The 18,480-nt window shown below is 48.1% G+C and overlaps 1 protein-coding gene across 1 annotated transcript; it reads right to left on the reverse strand.

Annotated features, from left to right (window-relative positions):
- Window positions 1-446: 446 nt before the first annotated feature.
- Window positions 447-9,541, reverse strand: GNG10 (G protein subunit gamma 10). The gene is made up of 3 exons (XM_040962947.1): window positions 9,444-9,541; window positions 3,576-3,707; window positions 447-1,339 (listed from the first exon to the last, which is right to left on the reverse strand). Exons 1-2 carry the CDS (start codon window positions 9,522-9,524, stop codon window positions 3,582-3,584), a joined length of 207 nt encoding a protein of 68 aa, XP_040818881.1. The 5' UTR covers window positions 9,525-9,541; the 3' UTR covers window positions 447-1,339; window positions 3,576-3,581.
- Between the last annotated feature and the right edge of the window lie 8,939 nt (window positions 9,542-18,480).

Below are 18,480 nucleotides of genomic sequence, written 5' to 3' on the forward strand. Positions count from 1 at the left end.
TCTTAAGAAACTCTACAGTTGGGCCCGGCAGCGTGGCCTAGCAGCTAAAGTCCTCGCCTTGAATGTTCCAGAATCCCATATGGGCGCCAGTTCTAATCCTGGCAGCTCCACTTCCCATCTAGCTCCTGCTGTGGCCTGGGAAAGCAATCAAGGACGGCCCAAAGCCTTGGGACTTTGCACTCATGTGGGAGACCTGGAGGAAGTTCCTGGCTCCTGGCTTCGGATCGGCATAGCATCAGCCATTGCGCTCACTTGGGGAGTGAATCATTGGATGGAAGATCTTCCTCTCTCTCTCTCCTATCTGTATATCTGACTTTCAAATAAAAATAAACTAAATCTTTTAAAAATAAATAAAGCCAAAATGTTCATATCCCACTTCGAGTGCTCGATCCCATAAGGAAAGAGCAACCCATGAAACTTTGAACAAAATCAGACACAAAATGTTGTTGTCATAGAAAGTGACTAATTAAACAGAAATTTTTATTTCCAAGCTCTTCAAACATAATTACAAACACAAGTATCCTAGAAGTGTCCCACATTAAATCAAAGGCACATCATCAAAGTAGAACATTTCTGAATGAAGAATTACTTTAGGTTATAATATTTTCACATTAATTTGTTTTTAACAATTTGCAATGCTCTATACACAGACCAAACTTTAAACATTATTAAAGGTATGGAGTAATACACTTTTTTAAAAGTTCCTCTACAATTATAAATAAACTTAAGAAGACAAAAATAAAATCTGTGTCAACCACAGAATGGGGCAACCTAATACACAGAACACTGATCTTTCCAAACAGATTTGCTATGATGTATCTACCACATTTAGTGTTAAAGTGTAACAATCTTCTCAGAAAATCAACATAATTTGGTTAGTAAGGCCTACTGTGTCCCCTAATTTTATGCTTGGTTAACTTAGTGAATATAAATTCATAAGAATTTTGTTATGGTATAAAAATCTTACAAATACTCATTTTTAAACAAAAATGTTTTTCTTTCTACGATGCAAATGTGTAGTGTATAAAACCATTCCAGGTTCAGAATTACCAGTCATTCACTTATGAAAAACATGTGACTGGTGTGTTGGGTGGAAAGGGTTCTGCTTTTCTTGATATAAAACACTTCACCAAATGAATCAGGCCATTATTATTTAAAACTCACTCAGTTTCCTTAACTGAGTGCAAACTCCTGGATTTCCGAGGACCTTGTGAGGGACCGAGCCACGGGGAAGGTCTGCCATGTCTACAAACCATTTGGCCAGAGTGTTTTCTGGGGATGTGGAGGCAGTGGTCATCACTTCTTGCTTGAAGGCCTTCCCCACTGAACTTCTTTCCTACTGGAGAAAGAATGGTTGGTTTTCAGTTGAGTAATGATTTACTCGCGAATTAACTATTCATCATGTCACAGGGCACTTTAATATCCACACGGTAGGAAATAGCAGGTTAATTTTAAATTCCAAATTCCAAATCATACAAAATACTTTGTAAAAGCGAAATGCTAGGCAAAAACAAGAATAGTATTTTAATACCCATTTCCACTAAAAGGCACAATCTTACCTGACAGTAGTATTTCTTTTTCAGTGTGAAAAATTTGTTCTTGCAATTATGTGAAAAAGGACACTAAGATGATTACTTACCATATAAACTAAACACGTAATTTTAAATATTTAGACTCCTAATAATCCATGCTCTTGACCATCTTTAAAAAAAAAAAAAACAGCAAAAGGGCTGATACTATGGCAAAGCAAGTTGCCCCATGGGACTTCTGCACCCCAGAACAGAGCCCAGGTTTGAGACCAGGCAGCTCTATTTTCTTAAGATGCCTGGGAGGGCCTGGCGCAATAGCCTAATGGCTAAATCCTTGCTTTGCATGCTCCAAGAACCCATGTATGCAGTGGTTCGTATCCTGACTGCTCCACTTTCCTTCCAGCTTCCTGCTTGTGGCCTGGGAAAGCAATGGAAGATGTCTCAAAGCCTTGAGACTCTGCACCTGCATGGAAGACCTGGAAGAAGTTCCTGGCTCCTGGCTTCATATTGAATTGGATCAGCTCTGGCTGCTGCTATCACTTGGGGAGTGAACCAGCAGATGGAAAATCTTTCTCTCTGTGTCTCCTCCTCTCTGTCAATCTGACTTTCCAATAAAAATAAGACAACCCAAACAAACAAAAACCAGAAGCCTGGGAAAGCAGGAAAAGAAGGACTGAGTGCTTGGGCCCCTGCCACACATGAAGGAGACCCAGAGAGAGTTCTAGGCTCCTGGCTCTGGTCTGCCCAGGCCCCGGACATTGTAGCCTCTGGGGAGTGAAGCAACAAATGGAAGATGTCTTTTTGTCTCTACCTCTCCTTCTGTCACTCTGCCTTTCAAATAAATAAATCTTAAAGCAGTGAAAATGTGAATAATGCCTTAAAACAAGGCACTGGACACCATGCAATTTCTGGTATGTTAGCTCAAAGTGTTTTCAGTTATCTTTTTAAAAGCTTTATTATTTTTTTTTTGGAAAGACAGATTTTTACAGAGAGAAAAAGAAGTCTTTCACCTGCCAGTTCACTTCCCAGATGATCACAAGGGCTGATCTGATCCAAGGCTTCTTCTTCCAGGACAACCATGTGGGTGCAGGGTCCCAAGGCTTTGGGCCATCCCCCACTGCTTTCCCAGGCCATAGTAGGCAGCAGGATGGGAAGGAGAGCAGCTGGGACATGATCTGGTGCTCATATGGGATGTTAGCACTGCAAAGTGGAGGATCAGTCAGTTGAACCATCACACCAGCTCCAGTTATAAAGATTTGTTTCTTTTTATTGGAAAGATTTATAGAAAGAAGGAGACAGAGAGATTTTCCATCCACTGATTTAATCTCCAAGTGGCCACAACAGCTGGAGCTGAACTGATCCAAAGCCAGGAGCCAGGAGCTTCTTCTGGGTCTCCCACATGGGTGCAGGGTCCCAAGGCTTTGGGCTGTCCCCGACTGCTTTCCTAGGCCACAGTCAGGGAGCTGGATGGAAAGTAGAACAGCCAAGACACAAACTGGTGCCCATATGGAATCCTGCTGCGTGAGAGGCAAGGACTTCAGTCACTGGGTTATTATGCCAGGACCCAGTTCAGTTATTTTTTAAAGCTCTTTTAACCCTTGTCAAAATTTTTCCCTGGTAGTTACAGCTCTTCTTCCATTAACACACAGCGATATATTCAGAAAGCCATTAGGAAAGAAATCACAGCAGTGGTAGGCATCATGCCCCCCTACTCTGGAAGGTCGTAGTCACAAAAGTTGCAACCAAGTGGCAAATCCCAACACTGAGGAGGTGATGCAGTTGCTACCCGCGGTCCAGCTCCGTACCTAAGATCAGCAGCTCACAAACTAGCACCAAGGAGCATTGAGACTGCCAATTAGACGCCTTCTACAAGAACTGTAGGCAAGAGTTACCCACAGTGGACATGTGTGCATTTTACTGGTCTTTTAATTTTATTTTGATTTCTGTGAGATTAGTAGCTATGCAAACCTACGTTGGCCAAACCCCTGGTTAAGCCCTGGGACAGGTGGCCACAAGGCCCAGGTGATACAGTGCAGTGTTACTCACTGGTCTTCAGAGTAAAGCACAGGATCGGGGTTCCCGGAAGGGGTTGCTGCCAGCCGGCACGCCCACCAGCAGTGCGTCCTTGCAGGCGTTCTGCATGCAGTACTGCTGAAGCTCCGCAGCTGCCTGGGAGACCTGCAGCAAAGCAGACAGTGTGGTCTGGGCTCATGGCTTCAGCTGCGTTTACCACGGCGTGACCCGGCTCACAGCCATGGTCTATGCTGCGTCCACTGGCTGCATGACCCAGGCTCACGGGCATGGTCTATGCCGCATCCACCGGTAGCGTGACCCGGCTCACGGCCATGGTCTATGCTGTGTCCACCGGCGGCGTGACGCAGGCTCACGGTCATGGCCTTGTCCTCCTGCTGCATGACCCGGCTCACAGCCTTGGTCCATTGGCAGCAATGTCACTCCTGCTGTGACCCCCATTGCTACATTTTGTAGCGCTCCAACAACTGAATTCTGAGGAGAAAGATTACAATCCGTATGAACCCCAATTGAGAATATTTTTAATCTAATTTTTATTCAACAAAGGTAAGAAAACTTGGCATCACTGATCTATTTATAAGATTAACTTTGAGATTCAACTGGTAAAGGAATAGCTCATTTCTAACACTCCCTTTACAAATATTCACTTACATAAAGCATGCATGTGATAGCTATAAGTTTGCACAGTGGGCAAATTGCTTTAATATTACAAGGCTAAGTTTTAGTGGGCCTGCTCCAAACAACTGCTACAATTCTTTCATCACATTTTCTGAGGGAATTTAGCTTATTATTTAGAATTCGTATTATTCAGTTTATTATTCAGAATGCAGGGACAGGTGTGTGGCACAGGTTCAGAGCCTGAGTCCCAGTGCTACTTCCAGTTCCAGCTACACACTCGGGAGGCAACGAACACAGCAAGCTGCTGGGTCCCCGCCACCCACACCTGACACAGGACTGAGTCCTTGGCAACGGGTTTTGGCCTAGCACAGCCATAACTGCTGAGAGCATTTAGGGAGTGAACTGGTGGGACAACCCATCTTACCCATCTGCCTCTCTCCCTCTTTGCTTTTCAATAAACAAATAAATTCAATTTCTAGTAGCAGGTTGTTCAGACCCCAAGTTCAGCTAGCTGTCTATATGACCTAAGGAAAAGTATCAATTTAATTTTTTAGTATCCTTGTTTCCTCATCTGTGAAATGTATCTAATAATGGGACCTGCCTCCCTGGGCTCAGCTGTGGAGTAAGTGAACACGGGTCAAGCACTTAGCACTTGGCTGTCACAGCACTACATTGGTGGCAGATTGCAAACACCATCACGATAGTTTCCTACCCAAAGTTAGAGTCAATTTACACACTCCTTCAATCTGGGCCGGCTTGACTTGCTTTGGCCAATACAGTGTGGCAGAAATACAGGGCAGGTCCCGTGCAGCCTGTTTGCAGCTACCACTCTTGCTGTAGTTAGGACGCTCAGACCATCCTTGGGGAGAGTCTGAGCTGTCTGCTGGAGGTCTTGAGAAGGGAAAACCAGGAAGGGTCCCAGGCTCTTGCTGCCTGCGCTAGTGAGGCCACCTTGGAGCAGCACCCTGACAGCACCCTGGAGCTGTCAACTTCCCATCTCCCTGCAGACGCCATCAGCAGAACTGCTCAGTTGAACCTCACTGTCCCAGCCAACCTAGGAAGAATGAATTAATGAATGCTCTAACCCATGAAGATGCTGGGTAGTTAAGTGGCAAAGCTAACCTATGAACAGTGGTATTGCTTTTCGCCTCACCCTTCATTTGATGAATATTTCTATTTGAAGTGCTCCTCCTTTTTCTAGAGAAACTCAATTGCATTGTATGAAATACAGTTCCAACTGTTTTTCAGATATTACCGTTCATTTGTGTTAACTTCAAATGCTATAATCACTATCGGGTTCCTGGAATACTTGAGGAATTTTGGTTGCACTTGTGTAATAAGCTTCCACTACATAGTCATAGAATATTACCAGAGTAATGTTTAGGCTTATTCTGGTCCATGGAAGCTCTGAGTTATTCACATTAGTTATCAATGGAATCAATTGTATGTGAATTGCTAATTCAAGATGAACTAGAGGGGCTGGCATTGAGGCACAGTGGGTTAAGCCACCACCTGCAATGCCAGCATCCCATGCAAGCACTGCTTCCAGCTCCAGTTGGATCACTTTAACCCAGCTCCCTGAATGTACTTGGGAAAGCAACAGAGGCTGGCCCGGGCCCATGTCATCCACAGAGAATACCCAGCTGGAGTTTTGGCTCCTCATTTCCATCTGGAGTTTGCAGCCATTTGGGAAATGAAAGAGTCTCTTCCTCCCTCTCCCGGTAACTCTTCCTTTAAAATAAATAACTGAAAACAATAATAATTGGAACCAAGTGCCCTCATGCTTACTCTTTCTGCGTGACAAGGAACAGCTGAACTCCGTCTCCCGGGCCCCGCTGGACACATTCTTGTGAATGATTCTGAACCCTAGCCTGAAGCCCGTGGTCAGCCAGATTAATGCAAAGGACATAAAAAGAAAATATGCAGAAGAATGGTCAGCATCTCTGTGTCATGATCAAGGGGCAGGGGCTCGGGGTGCGGAGAACTTACACCAGCCGTCCCCTTTCGGGTGGATATTCCCCACCCACGGCACCTGACTGCTGTATCCAGGTTACCCAGAAACTTCTAAAAAGCTTCCCCTAAAAAGGAGTCCTGGAAGGATGACAGGTGTTGCAGGCACTGGAAGTTGTGGCCTCCACTGTCTAGTCGTGATTTGGTGTTGTGGTTTACTTTCAGACAGCAATTCTGTCAAAGGGAAAACATCTCAAGCTGGCATAATGGTTAGCCGTCTAACCTTCTGCCTGCCAGCACTGGGATCCCATATGGGCATTAGTTTGTGTTCCTGCTGCTCCACTTCCCAGTCCAGCTCCCTGCTTATGGACTGGGAAAGCAGTGGAGGATGGCCCCAGTGCTTGGGCCACTGCACCCCTGTGGGAACTTAGAAGCACCTGGCTCCCAGCTTTGAACCAACCCAGCTCTGGTCGTTGCAGTCATTTGGAGAGTGAACTAGTGGATGGAAGATCCTTCTCTGTGTTTCTCCCTATCTGTAACAAATCTTTAAACAATGGGGGAGGGAGGCATCTCTGTGCTCAGCTGAAGTAGAGTCCCAAGATGAGGCTGTTTCAATCTGTGATTTCCCAAGTGAGGAGTGGGAAGTGCCTCGTTCGGCTTAAGAGAAACTCAGTCTTCAATGGGATTGCTCAGTGCCCAGCTGGCTAGGTCTGGGCCAGGCTGTAGCCAAGAGTCAGGAGCTCCATCTGTCTCTCCTAAGAGGCCAAGCAGCTGACATTATCTGCTGCTCCAGGGGTGCATTAATAGGAAGCTGGATGGAAAGTGGAAGAGTTGGCACTTGTTATGAAATGCTGATATGGCAAGTGGTGACTTGACTTGCTGTATTATAGTGTTGCCACCTCCTCCAACCCTGAATCTTTTCTTTTTTAAAATAAATAATATCTTCTTAGTGACTTCACAAGATAGGAGGGTATTTGACTCAGCTTTCCACTTCAGGTCCCAAAATCATCTTAAAAATTTAACAAACATGGGCCTGGCACAGTAGCCTAGTGGCTAAAGTCCTCACCTTGCATGTGCCAGAATCTCATATGGGTGCCGGTTTGAGTCCCAGAGGCCACGCTACCCATCCAGCTCCCTGCCTGTGGCCTGGGAAAGAAGTTGAGGATACCCCAAAGCTTTGGAACCCTGCACCTGCATGGAAGACCCAGAGGAGGCTCCGGGCTCCTGGCTTTGAATTGGCTCAGTTCCAGCTGTTGTGGCCACCTAGGGAGTGAACCTTCAGATGGAAGATCTTGCTCTCTGTCTCTCCTCCTCTTTATATATCTGCCTTTCCAATAAAAATAAGTATGTATTTTAAAAAATTAAACAACTTTCTCTTTGATATGTCTAGCTACAGCAAACACCAGAAACGGCACCACTCTAACCCTGCACACTTCGGTCCCCTACCCCCTACCCAGGTACTACTTCCTTTCTTCTCGTGTTCTCTGACCTCAGTGCTATCATTGGGCATGGCCTCTGCCCTTGTTGTGCCAGCCACCAGCAGGGACAGGTGCCCTCCAAGTCCACCTCCACCTGTCTAGCACATTCCCTCAGTGAACCCAGCGCTTGGGAAGGCAGTGGATGATGGCCCAAGTATTCAGGCCCTGCCACCCACGTGGGCGAGCAGAATGGAGCTCCTGGTCCTGTGCCAGTTGGAGAGTGAACCAATGGGTGGAACAATGTCTCATTTCACTATCTTGCTCTCCCTCTGTCCTTTTGTCACTCTGCTTTTCAAACACATCGATCTTAGGGAAAAAAATGGTCATCACCAAAGTCCTTCCTAGAAACACACCTTTCCACATATCCCACCTGCTAACTTCCCGTCTCAGCAGCATCTCTCCAGTCCCCGCGCTCCAGCACCCCGTCATCACCTCCCATTCTCCAGCTGTCACTTGCCTTTGGCTTAAAACTAGAATTAGCTCCTTCCCCTGCACTCCTCCACCCAATATATGACTGTTCCCATTTTTAAAAATCCTCTTTAAGGACATTTTTTCTTTTTGGTGGGTAAAGGATTAAACCCAAACACTATCTATTAAAAATGCAGATTCCCTGAAACCTCGCTGCATTCTAGAACCCTCTCTTTTCTCCACCTTAAATTTTATAATCTTCGTGCCATTTATGATCCTCAGTTATTATTGCTCTGACAGACGGACTCCTTTGCTGCACATTTTCCCCACCAGATGCTCTTACTGCCCACAGAGAGGGCACAGCCCCATGCAGGGGCGGCCACAGCAGTGTCTCTTACCTTCTGCACACCATGCCGACTCGTGGCTCAGCAGTCACACGACAGGCACTTTCTTAGCCAACTGAGTAGACCTTGAAGGCACTGACAATGGCCTTCATCTCCCAAGTGGGTGGCGGGAAAAACCCCAATAGTTGAGCCGTCCCCGCTGCATCCCAGGAGCCTTAACAGGGAGCTATGTATCCCAGGCACTCCAACATAAGCCTTGCGGAGCCACCACACGTGCTCCTCACAACCCTGTGGTTGTAAATGTCCCTCCACCCTTGTCTCGATGGCCTTCCTGTCCAAGCATCCCGTTCCCTGGCCGGGCTTCTTTGGCCTGTCCCTGGTCCTCTGCGCTGTTCATGTAGCACACGTCTTCAACTCCCACGCATATTAATATCCTCTTGCAGCCTTGAGCTGTGCTAAACCCCTCCTGGGTAGTTCCTCAAGGTCCACAGGGCCGGCACTGCGCTCCTCGAGTCCCCAAAGCCAACCCGCTCCCCAGCATCCTGCTACGTGACGCGAGAGCAGCGCCATGGCTCCTGTCAGCAAGCCAGAAACCCGAGCATCCTCCTCCTCTCGCCCCATCAGCCACCAAGTCCTGACCACGCAGTGGCCTTTTCAGCTCTGGACCCGGTGCTCCTGCGGCAGCCGGCTCCAAGCCGCCAGCCTAGCGCCCCGAGGCACCGTCTACGCAGTTAACAACCAGGCCGAGCTTTCGCGAGTGGAAACGCTCCCGTGGCACTGGGTCCCGGGCCACGCCCGCGGGGCGGCCTGCAACTTTGGGCCCAGCAGGCCCGGCCTCCGCGCGGAGCTGGCAGGGTCGGGGCTCGGCCGTCCGCACGCTCGGACCCCGCCGCCCCCACGTCCGATCCGGAGCTGCCTGCGGCCGCCGGAAGCCTCCCCGCAGCCCGAGTGCCCTCCCGCTTGCTCCAGGGCCGGGGTCAGCAGCCATTTCCTCCCGGGCCGCGGGCCTCCTCCCCCAGCGCGCCCGGGCCGGCGGCCAACCGCGGGCGGCAGTGCCAAGAGAGCGCGCTCCCGCCGGCCCGCACCTTGATCCGCTCCACGCCGGCCTCGAGCTTGAGCTGCTCCACCACGCGCTGCAGGGCGCTCACGCTGGCCCCAGAGGACATGGCGGCGGCGCTGGGCTCGTTCGGCAGCAGCTCGGGGCTGGGTCGCAGGCCCGGAGCTCGGCGCCGCCCCGGGGCGGGGTAGCAGCGGCGCCCGCCCCGCCGCCCGAGCCTGCAGGGAGCCGCAAACCAGGGGACACTGCGGGGTCCTTGGCTGATCAAGGAAACCCAGATGCCGCCTAGCCTAGGCCCACAGGATGGCGCGGTGAGCGAGCTGGAGACCGGCACGGAGCAGAGGGCGGAGGCCACCTAAGACACCTCTCTGTTGCTCAATGAGAGAACCGGGATTCTGTCACCTAGGGTGCAGGTGAGGATGACGCTGAAGAGCAGTCCCGGGATTTCCAGGAACCGGTGCCAGGGTGGTCTGTGAGCCTGCAATCGTTCTGTGGAAATCTTAGCACCCGGTGTGGTAAGGTGACGATGGGACTGGAGTGAAATCCAATCCATCCCATCTTGGGGACACGGAGGAGGATGTGCAGTGGGGCTCTGTCACCTTTGTCTCAGAGCCAGAGCTGTGGGCTTCTGATTTTCCTTTACTTTAACCGGTAACACTCAGAGTTGTGTGAGCTGGGTCTAGGGACATTCAGGACTGGGCCAGTTCTCAGTACCAACAGGGAGTGGGCCATGCCCAGCTGGGCTAAGCTGCGACACCCACCAGTAAGAGCTGAAGCTGCAGGTGGGCCATGCCAGGCTGGGTCACAGCACCTTCCAGTGCTGGGAATTGACTTGGTCAGGGAACTCTGGGGACTCCCCTGCTAGGCCACAGTTCCCATCAGTGAGTGCAAGAGCCAAGAGCTGTGGGTGGACAAGGCAAGGAAGGTTGCATTACCCATCAATGTGTGCTGATCTGAGGGTGTGCCAGACTGGGCTAGGATCCAGCACCCTTAGGTGAGAGCTGGAATGAGTACAGGTCAGTTGGGCTAGGCTGCAGTACTGAGGGCTGGCCATGTCTGGATAGCAGCACTCATCTGTATATCTAAACTCTATTTCTAGGGTCAGGCCTGAGAGGGGAACTCCCCTGCCAGGCACAGCTCCTGCTGGTGAGCACAAGAGCTGGAACTGCTAGCAGGCCTGGCCAGGCATATGTGTGAGCTGGGTCTGAGGGCAGGGTGGGCAGGGTCAGTCCAGCGCACACTAGTAAGAGTCAGGACAAGGTGTAGGCCAGGCTGGGCTGGACCATAACACTTTCCAGTTCACATGAGGGTTGTTGGTAAGAGCTGGCACTGGGAGCAAGCCCAGTGGAGTCAGGCTATAGCATCTACTGGCAAATAAGCAGACTTGAAGCAGGCCATCTCAGACTGGGCCACAGCACTTGCTGACCTGGGGCTGGGAGCATGCCTGGTAAGGGAACTTGGAGAACTCCCTTGCTGGGCAGCTGCTTCCAGTAGTAAGCATGAGAGCTGGGACTGGGGGCAGGCTGGTGTTGGGGCAGGCCAGGCTGTGCTAGGCTGCAGCAGCAGCTGGCGAGTGCCGAGACTGAGGGCAAGTCATGTCAGGCTGGACTGCATGGCAGGTGCAAGATCTGGGGCTTGCACCTATCCTCTGGCAGGTGCAAGATCTGTGTCTGGGAACATCCCTGGCAGGGGAACTGGGGACACTCCTCTGGTAGGCTGTACCTATTGCTGGTGAGCACAAAAACAGGACTGGGGACAGGCCACAGTGGACAAGGTGGTAACACCTGTTGGCATACGAGAGTCAGGTTTGGTCAAGCAAAGTCACAGCACCCACAGGTGTGCATGAGGGTAGAATGGAATATGGGCTGGGCCAGGCCAAGGCATCCACTGGTATGCATGAGGATTGGGTCTGTGGTGGGCTGGCTGAGCTGGGCTGCAGCACCTGTCCATTTGGGACATGGGGCTGGGGCAGAACTGAGCAGACAGGCAGGCAGGCAGCTGCATCCACCAGTACCTGAGTTGGCTGGTACAAATAAGTCTGCACTGACTGACACACATAACTCTGAGTGAGGTCACCTCAGGTAAAATTTGGTGGGGGACTCCACAATTCGACTGCTGGACTCAGATATGCCACAGGGGGAAAAAAATCACAATATATGTTGTCCAACCATGGAGAGCATGTATTGGAACCGGCCTACAGGCTTGTATAAACTGCTGATGCCTGTGCAGTGGTCAGCATGCGCAGATGCACATGGGGGAGGGACATGACAACTAGCTCATCTAGAGCAGCAGGGGATGTTGACTGCCTTGTCAGGATGAAAGGCAGAATATGTTGGACAATTCTGGCCAAGCTTTGCCACATGTTCCTGGGTGTGTGGTTGCACTAAGGTGGACTTTCTCAACCAACAGACCTCGGGAAGATTTTTTTTTCAATGCCGGAGCAATGAAACCAAAAACTTCCCATAGCCATGAAAACCACTCAAGTAACACCCTTGAAACACTCTTCCTCAGGTCTCTCAGGCATCATCAAACTACCATAACCCAATGCTGGGCGCTGTAGTTTGACAGCAAAGAGCAGGGTCTTCTACCTTCCCCTGTGAACACAGGAGGAAAAAAACCCAAAAAACCAAAAACAAACAAAAAAATGGAAACATTTGTCCCGCCTATTTTCCTCCAAACCTGAAACTTCACCACTCTAATCAGAGGCCTACATGGACATACATCCCTCTCAACTATGTGAACAATATTAAAAATAAATTTTTTTAAAATTCCCTACTTTATCCTCCAGAGGGTTGTATAAACTGATACTCTGAAAGGCTGTAAAAGCATTCTTGTGCACCTTGACAACTCCGTATTGTGGTTTCTTGCCAATTTGAATGTTATCTCAGGTCTCTTAAGTGTCTTAACCGAGACAGGTGTCATGGGATAGCAGGGTAAACCACCTTTTGGAACACATGCATTGCATGAGTGCTGGCTCAAGTCCAGGCTGCTCCACTTCAAATCCAACTTCCTGCCAAAGCACCCTGGAAGGCAGCAGATGATTGGCCCTTGCCACCCACATGGGAGACCCCGGTGGCACTCCTGGCTTCTCTTGCTCTGGCTGTCCTGTGCATTTAGAGTATGAACCAGCAGATTCTGTTCCATAACTCCTAATTTTCTGTCATCCTATCTTTCAGATAATAATTTAAAAGAATACTTCCTTTAGAAGTTTTAACTCTTTGAGGCTGAACACTGCCTCTATTCATTCCACGAGGTACGTGTCCATGACCTTTAGGGTGGCAAACAGCTATTCCCCAGTGACAAAGCAGACTTGTTCTTTTGAAAATCTCTTGAGAGACAAGTTTGCTCTTCACAAAGACCTTTACATGTATTGTAGCGGAGAGCTCAGAGTAGGAGTGAAGAGAACCGGAAGGGCTCGAAGACATGACAAAGAACTCAGGACAGAGTAGGAAGATGAGGAACGGCTCCTTGTCAGTGGTGGGACTGCGACCTGAAAATACACATACGGCAAGTGGACTGGAAAATAATGTCCCAGTGTGGAAGAGGGCAGGTGGCCATGCAAGTATGAATAAATAAAGTACAGAATAGATAAAAGGTAGGGCTCTAGATCCTGGCTTGGTTGCCCCGTGGGTGAAGTCCTTGCCTTGCACACATCAGGATCCCATGTGAGCTGTGGTTCTAATCCCGGCAGCTCCACTTCCCTTCCAGTTCCCTGCTTGTGGCCTGGAAAAGCAGTCGAGGATGGCCAAAAGCCTTGGGACCCTGCACCCGTGTGAGAGACCCAGAAGAAGCTCCTGGCTTCAGATTGGCTCAGCTCTGGCCATTGTGGACACTTGGGGAGTGAACTAGCAGATGGAAGGTCTTTCTCTCTGTATCTCCTTCTGTCATTCTGACTTTCCAATAAAAATAGATAAAACTTTAAAAAATGTATTGGGCTCCAGTGAGCCATAGGGGATACAGGAGTTCTTCAGATACTGTAGAAAACAGAATAAATGATGTTTTATTTCTGCGCAAAAGTATTTTTCAATCCATGTAGTTTTCTGATAATACACAATTACTATTAACTTTTTTGAAGGGCTGCCATCTAAAGCTGCTAAGACTAAAACTTATGAAAAATTTAAAAAAAAAAAAAAAAGTCCAATTCTAGCAGACAGAGGTTGAGCCACATGATGAAACGCTTCAGGAATGTTCAACTGTACTGAGCATGCAGACGCAACTGAAGCTGGAGTGAGACTAGGGTTCCTGGGAGCAGTGCCCGGGATGGAGCCGTGCGAGGGTAGGAATGAAGTAGAGGACAAATGCAAAAGCCCGGGACTGGCAACGGGGTGCAGAGGAGGAAGCCACTGCCTCCGACAGAAGTGCCCTGCCAGTGCTGCACGGAGTCCTGCCTGCTCCACTTCCAGCACAGCTCCCTGTGAATGCACCTGCACAGCGTGGGAAGATGATACAACATCCCTGTCACCCACGTGGGAGACCTAAGTTTGAGGCTCAAGGCTTTGGCCTGGCTTGGCCCGGGTCACTGTCACCATTCGGGGAGTGAATCAGCACGTGGAAAATCCATGTCAGATTTTCAAATAAATCTTATATATACATGCACACACACACACACACACACACACACACACACACACATCCACAGCAGCTGGGGTGGTTGTGCATTGCACAACGAAGGCTCTGAAGCAGGAGGCCAGAACAGTGCCAGAAATGAGGAAATGAGGCTTGTGGTGAGGGGTGGGAAATGCTGTATTAGGAGAAACTGTCTTCGATAGGACTGTTACCCACATGACCTGAAAGCCACAGAAAGCGCTTAGGAGCCAAGATGCTGAGAATCACCTGCACAGCCGTGCTGGCTGGCATGACACAGGAGGGCTTCCTCCTCAGTGTGGCCCCCAGCATTAACCCCAGGGAGAATAGCCCCAAAAGGAGGCACACACGGCCTGGGGCGTCTCCTGCACAGCACCATGCTTAGGGAGTTCTAAAGTCAGACTCTTCACTTCAGCTCCAAACTAACCACACAGCTCCAGTTTCCCAGAATTCCAGTGCTGCTTGGAAATGTCAGTGTTCCTACAAACACACACACACTGCATTCATGTATCTCCCTGTTATTACGATTCTTTGTTCTTGCATTGTTATCTGTCACCTTTCTGTTAACAGTGAATTGCCCTTGCAGAAAAGGAGCTGTGCCTCGCCAGCCATGTAAGCAGAATGGTGCCACGGGAAGGTATTTCCTTATCAGACTGACATAAACATCTACCTCTGTCATTCTCCAAAATTACTGAGAAACAGGAAAGTTTACTACACTTATCATACCAAAGTATAACATACTGTAAAAAAACGACTAGCTTTTTGGGCAACTGTCCTAAGCGTGTCTGTTGGTGACACTGTTCCTCAGAGCATGTGGCCCCTGAGTAAACACAGGCCTTAGGTTGACCAGCTGCTGATTCTTCTGAACTCTCTCCTTTCTTGTCAAGTCTCAGCTGCTCCGCCTCCGCTGGCACCAAGCACGGATGGCTGCTGGCTCTCAGTCCCACAATTGTAGTCCAAGTTCTCACCATGACGCTGACCTCTGCACAACGGATGGAATTAATATGCCAGCTAGCAAACTGGACACAATGGTTGTAGTCAAGGACGGCCCAAAGCCTTGAGACCCTACACCCGCATGGGAGACCTGGAAGAGCCTCCGGATTCTTGGCTTCGGATCAGTGCAGCACTGGCTGTTGCAGCCGCTTCCGCCTGGGAAGTGGACCAGTGATGGAAGATCTTTCTGTCTCTCCTCCACTCCGTATATCTGACTTCCCACCCCACCACTAAAAAAAAAGAAAAAAAAAAACAACAAAAAGAAATATGTACTGCACACTCAGCTTTTGCCAGGTATTTTGCTTCTGTCTGACCCTCTAACTCATAGTTGTCATACCAACCCCCCCCCCAAAAAAAACACCCTAGAAACGAAGTTCAGAGATCAAAGTCATCTGCAAATCAACTTGGGTCTATGTCTAATTGGAAAGCCAGGGTGTTTCAATGAGCCTGCTCACCTTTCTAGAGGTTCTGGAAGAGTTTGTCATGTGACAACAACATCCTTATCCCAACGAAACCAGGGAGGAGGACTCTTAAAAAATCCATCACACTAAAATCCCATGATCCATTTGGTACACTGTTGTCCAGATCCTAGGTCCTTCAAGAATAAAGAAATCATTTACAGCTTATAACAGTAATGTAGGTTTTTCTTTTTAAAACTGTTTGAAAGGGAAAGTGACAGACAGTGAGACCTTCCTTCTGCTGGCTCACTTCCCAAATGGAAACAGTGTCTGGGTTAGGCCAGGCCAAAGTCAGTCATTCAAACTGATTCCCATGTGGAGGGCAGGGGCCTCAACAGCCACTGCCTTCCCAGGCCATTCGTAATTGAGGCAGCTGGAATTCCACTGGTGCTATGACTTGGGATGGTGGCATCACCAGTGGCAGGTTGACATGCTGTGCCACAGTGCTGGCCCCTTAATTACCTAGATTTCTAACTTAACACCATATCTGGTCTCATTTGCAAGCAATCTACATACTTTGGGCCTTAAATCCATGTGTATCAGGCATGTTTAGATTGTACAATTTTAAATCTTATCTAGAAAATCCCTCTCTTTTCATAGGAAACCTAAAAGGTTAGCAAATCTTACTAGTTGCTAAGTTTTAAATTTGGCTTCACTCCACATTTAGATGTGAAGAGCATGGCTCTGTGCAGGTAAGAGTAGTTATAACTTATTTAATCAGTCTACCTCAAATGCACCGATTATAACTCAACGACCCTGCTTAGAATCTTAGAGTAGTTGTATTTTATTTATTCAAACTGCCTAATAATATCTAGTTCTCCTTAATTTCCACAGAACTTTCTATTTGTAGCCAGGAGTCTGGTTCTAGACACTGTGTTAGCTTGACAACTGGCTTCCATTTGAGCAAAGTACGTTCAAGTTCTGGGGGCTAAAATGTTTACTGTCCTTTAGGGCCAAATAAATAAAAAATAATATACATATATATTATTTAAATTAACGGTACTAAAAATATTTAATTCTCCAAATTTAACTTTTTTTTCAGGTAACATTTAAAAACTATACAGCAAATACAGTGTCTGGGATGCCAGGTACCTCTCGATGTGTTAAGGCACTGCAGCCTATGATTAGTAGAACTCGGAGAATTCAGAAAGAAGAGCATCGAGGTAAGGGTTAGCAGTGGGCTGTGTTCTGAGGACACTGGACATGAATCTATCTTGCAGACCTCCTGTCCGTGATGGGGTGACCAGGAAGCACTGATCAGCCACTCTCTAAATCCTGCAATACTAACTACAAAGCAAAGAGCTGCAACTCTAACATGAAGCATGAGAAACACTGTCTTGACTAGTGCAATTCTCAGCCCTCTATCCAGATTCCTCCTCAGATGTTTCTAGAGCAGAAAAGCTTTCACTGGTAGGGGACAGGCAGAGAACGCCGATGGTAGAAATACTCGGAAAACACGAGTGATACCTACGACAAGCAACGGCCCTTCCTTTGCAGTAGGATTCTGAATACACAGTCAAGTCTGTTGAGGGCAGGGGACGGGAGAGTCACAGTCCAATCAGAGAGACCCTTCCTCTCATCTCATGCATTGACCACAGTTCCAAAAGATGAACTTAATTCCAAAGAGATTTCTACAACAAGAAATATTCAATAACTGAGCATTCACACAAGACTGCCCTTTACAAATATTCTAGTTTGTCCTCTTATTTTTTTTTATTACTAGGTTAAAAAAAATATATATATATATATATTTTATATACATGTACAGACAATAAGAAATTCTCTGGAAATCTTTAAGAGGGGGCATGGTACCTGAACTTCTTTTTGGTCTTCCTAATGTATGACACATACTTCCCTTCTCAGGGGATAAGCACCATTGTGTGATAACTAGATGCAAACACGCTTCCACACAGACCGATGATGCTACAGTAAACTCCCATAACCCCGAAATGCATTTATCTGTGCTTAACAACTGGACAACTGAGGCTGGAGACAGCCACATATATATTTTTGCTCTATAGCTTCTCCACACTCCTAAAATAGAATGGATGTATCTCTTTCATCTGAATTTTATAGAACTATATCAATACATTTCAGAATTTTAGAGCTGCAAAAGGGTACTACTGATTCTCTAAGTCAAACTCCTACCCTATTTAACTTTTACTCAAGTGCATTTATTTGAAAGGTTGAGAAACAGAAAGACGGACGAACCACTGTTCAACGGCTTCAGCCTCTGGCTAACCCAACAGCCAGGGCTGGGTCGAGGGAAAGGCAGAGCTGGGAACGTAGCCAGAACTCTCCCGAAGGCAGGGGTGCAGTTGCCTGCCACAGCGAGCCTCAGCAGGGAGCTCCTGTTAGGAGTGGAGACAAGACTCAGACGGGGGATGTGAGTCCCAGGTGGCATCTTCCATATTCAGGATGTGGGCAGATGAGGCCCTAACTCACAGATGAGCTCACTGGCCTTGTCTCTGGCCAGACCAGCAAGTATGAAGCTCTGCCCTCCTGCCTCCTTCTGTCAGCCACATATCTGTGCTGCACGTTTGCAGCTCAAATTCCACATCTATACTACATTTCAGTCATTTCTTAAAACCATAGGATGCAAAAGCAGTATCTTCACCTTTAATTAAAACGCCATGCCAACAAACTTACAATACATTACAGCCATTTTATGCCTATGAATTCACAGCATGCTTGAGTGAGTGAATTCTGTGTCATTTACTGCCTCTTATACACGGATGAAAGGCCTTTACACCACTCAAGGACTTCACTACCTTAGGAACAACTTCTTAGTACTTAATTTCTGCCCTGCCATTTTTGTTTTTCAACTGAAAAGAAAGAGGCAGAGGCTTTTTTTTTTAACCAGGTCCTTTCTGGAGAACGTTTGAGGACACCACTGCAGTCCTGTGAGAGGAGTGTCATGAAGGCCACCCCACATTCCTGGAGAGTCTGATCTTGTTCAGAATTCTAGTAATGGAGGCTGTCACACAGCTGTTCTGGCAGAAGACTCTCCTAGAGAGAGGAGACCGCACA

This window comes from Ochotona curzoniae, unplaced genomic scaffold (assembly GCF_017591425.1).
Source record: "Ochotona curzoniae isolate NIBS_2020 unplaced genomic scaffold, NIBS_Ocur_1.0 scaffold_3208, whole genome shotgun sequence".
Taxonomy (NCBI): Eukaryota; Metazoa; Chordata; class Mammalia; order Lagomorpha; family Ochotonidae; genus Ochotona; species Ochotona curzoniae.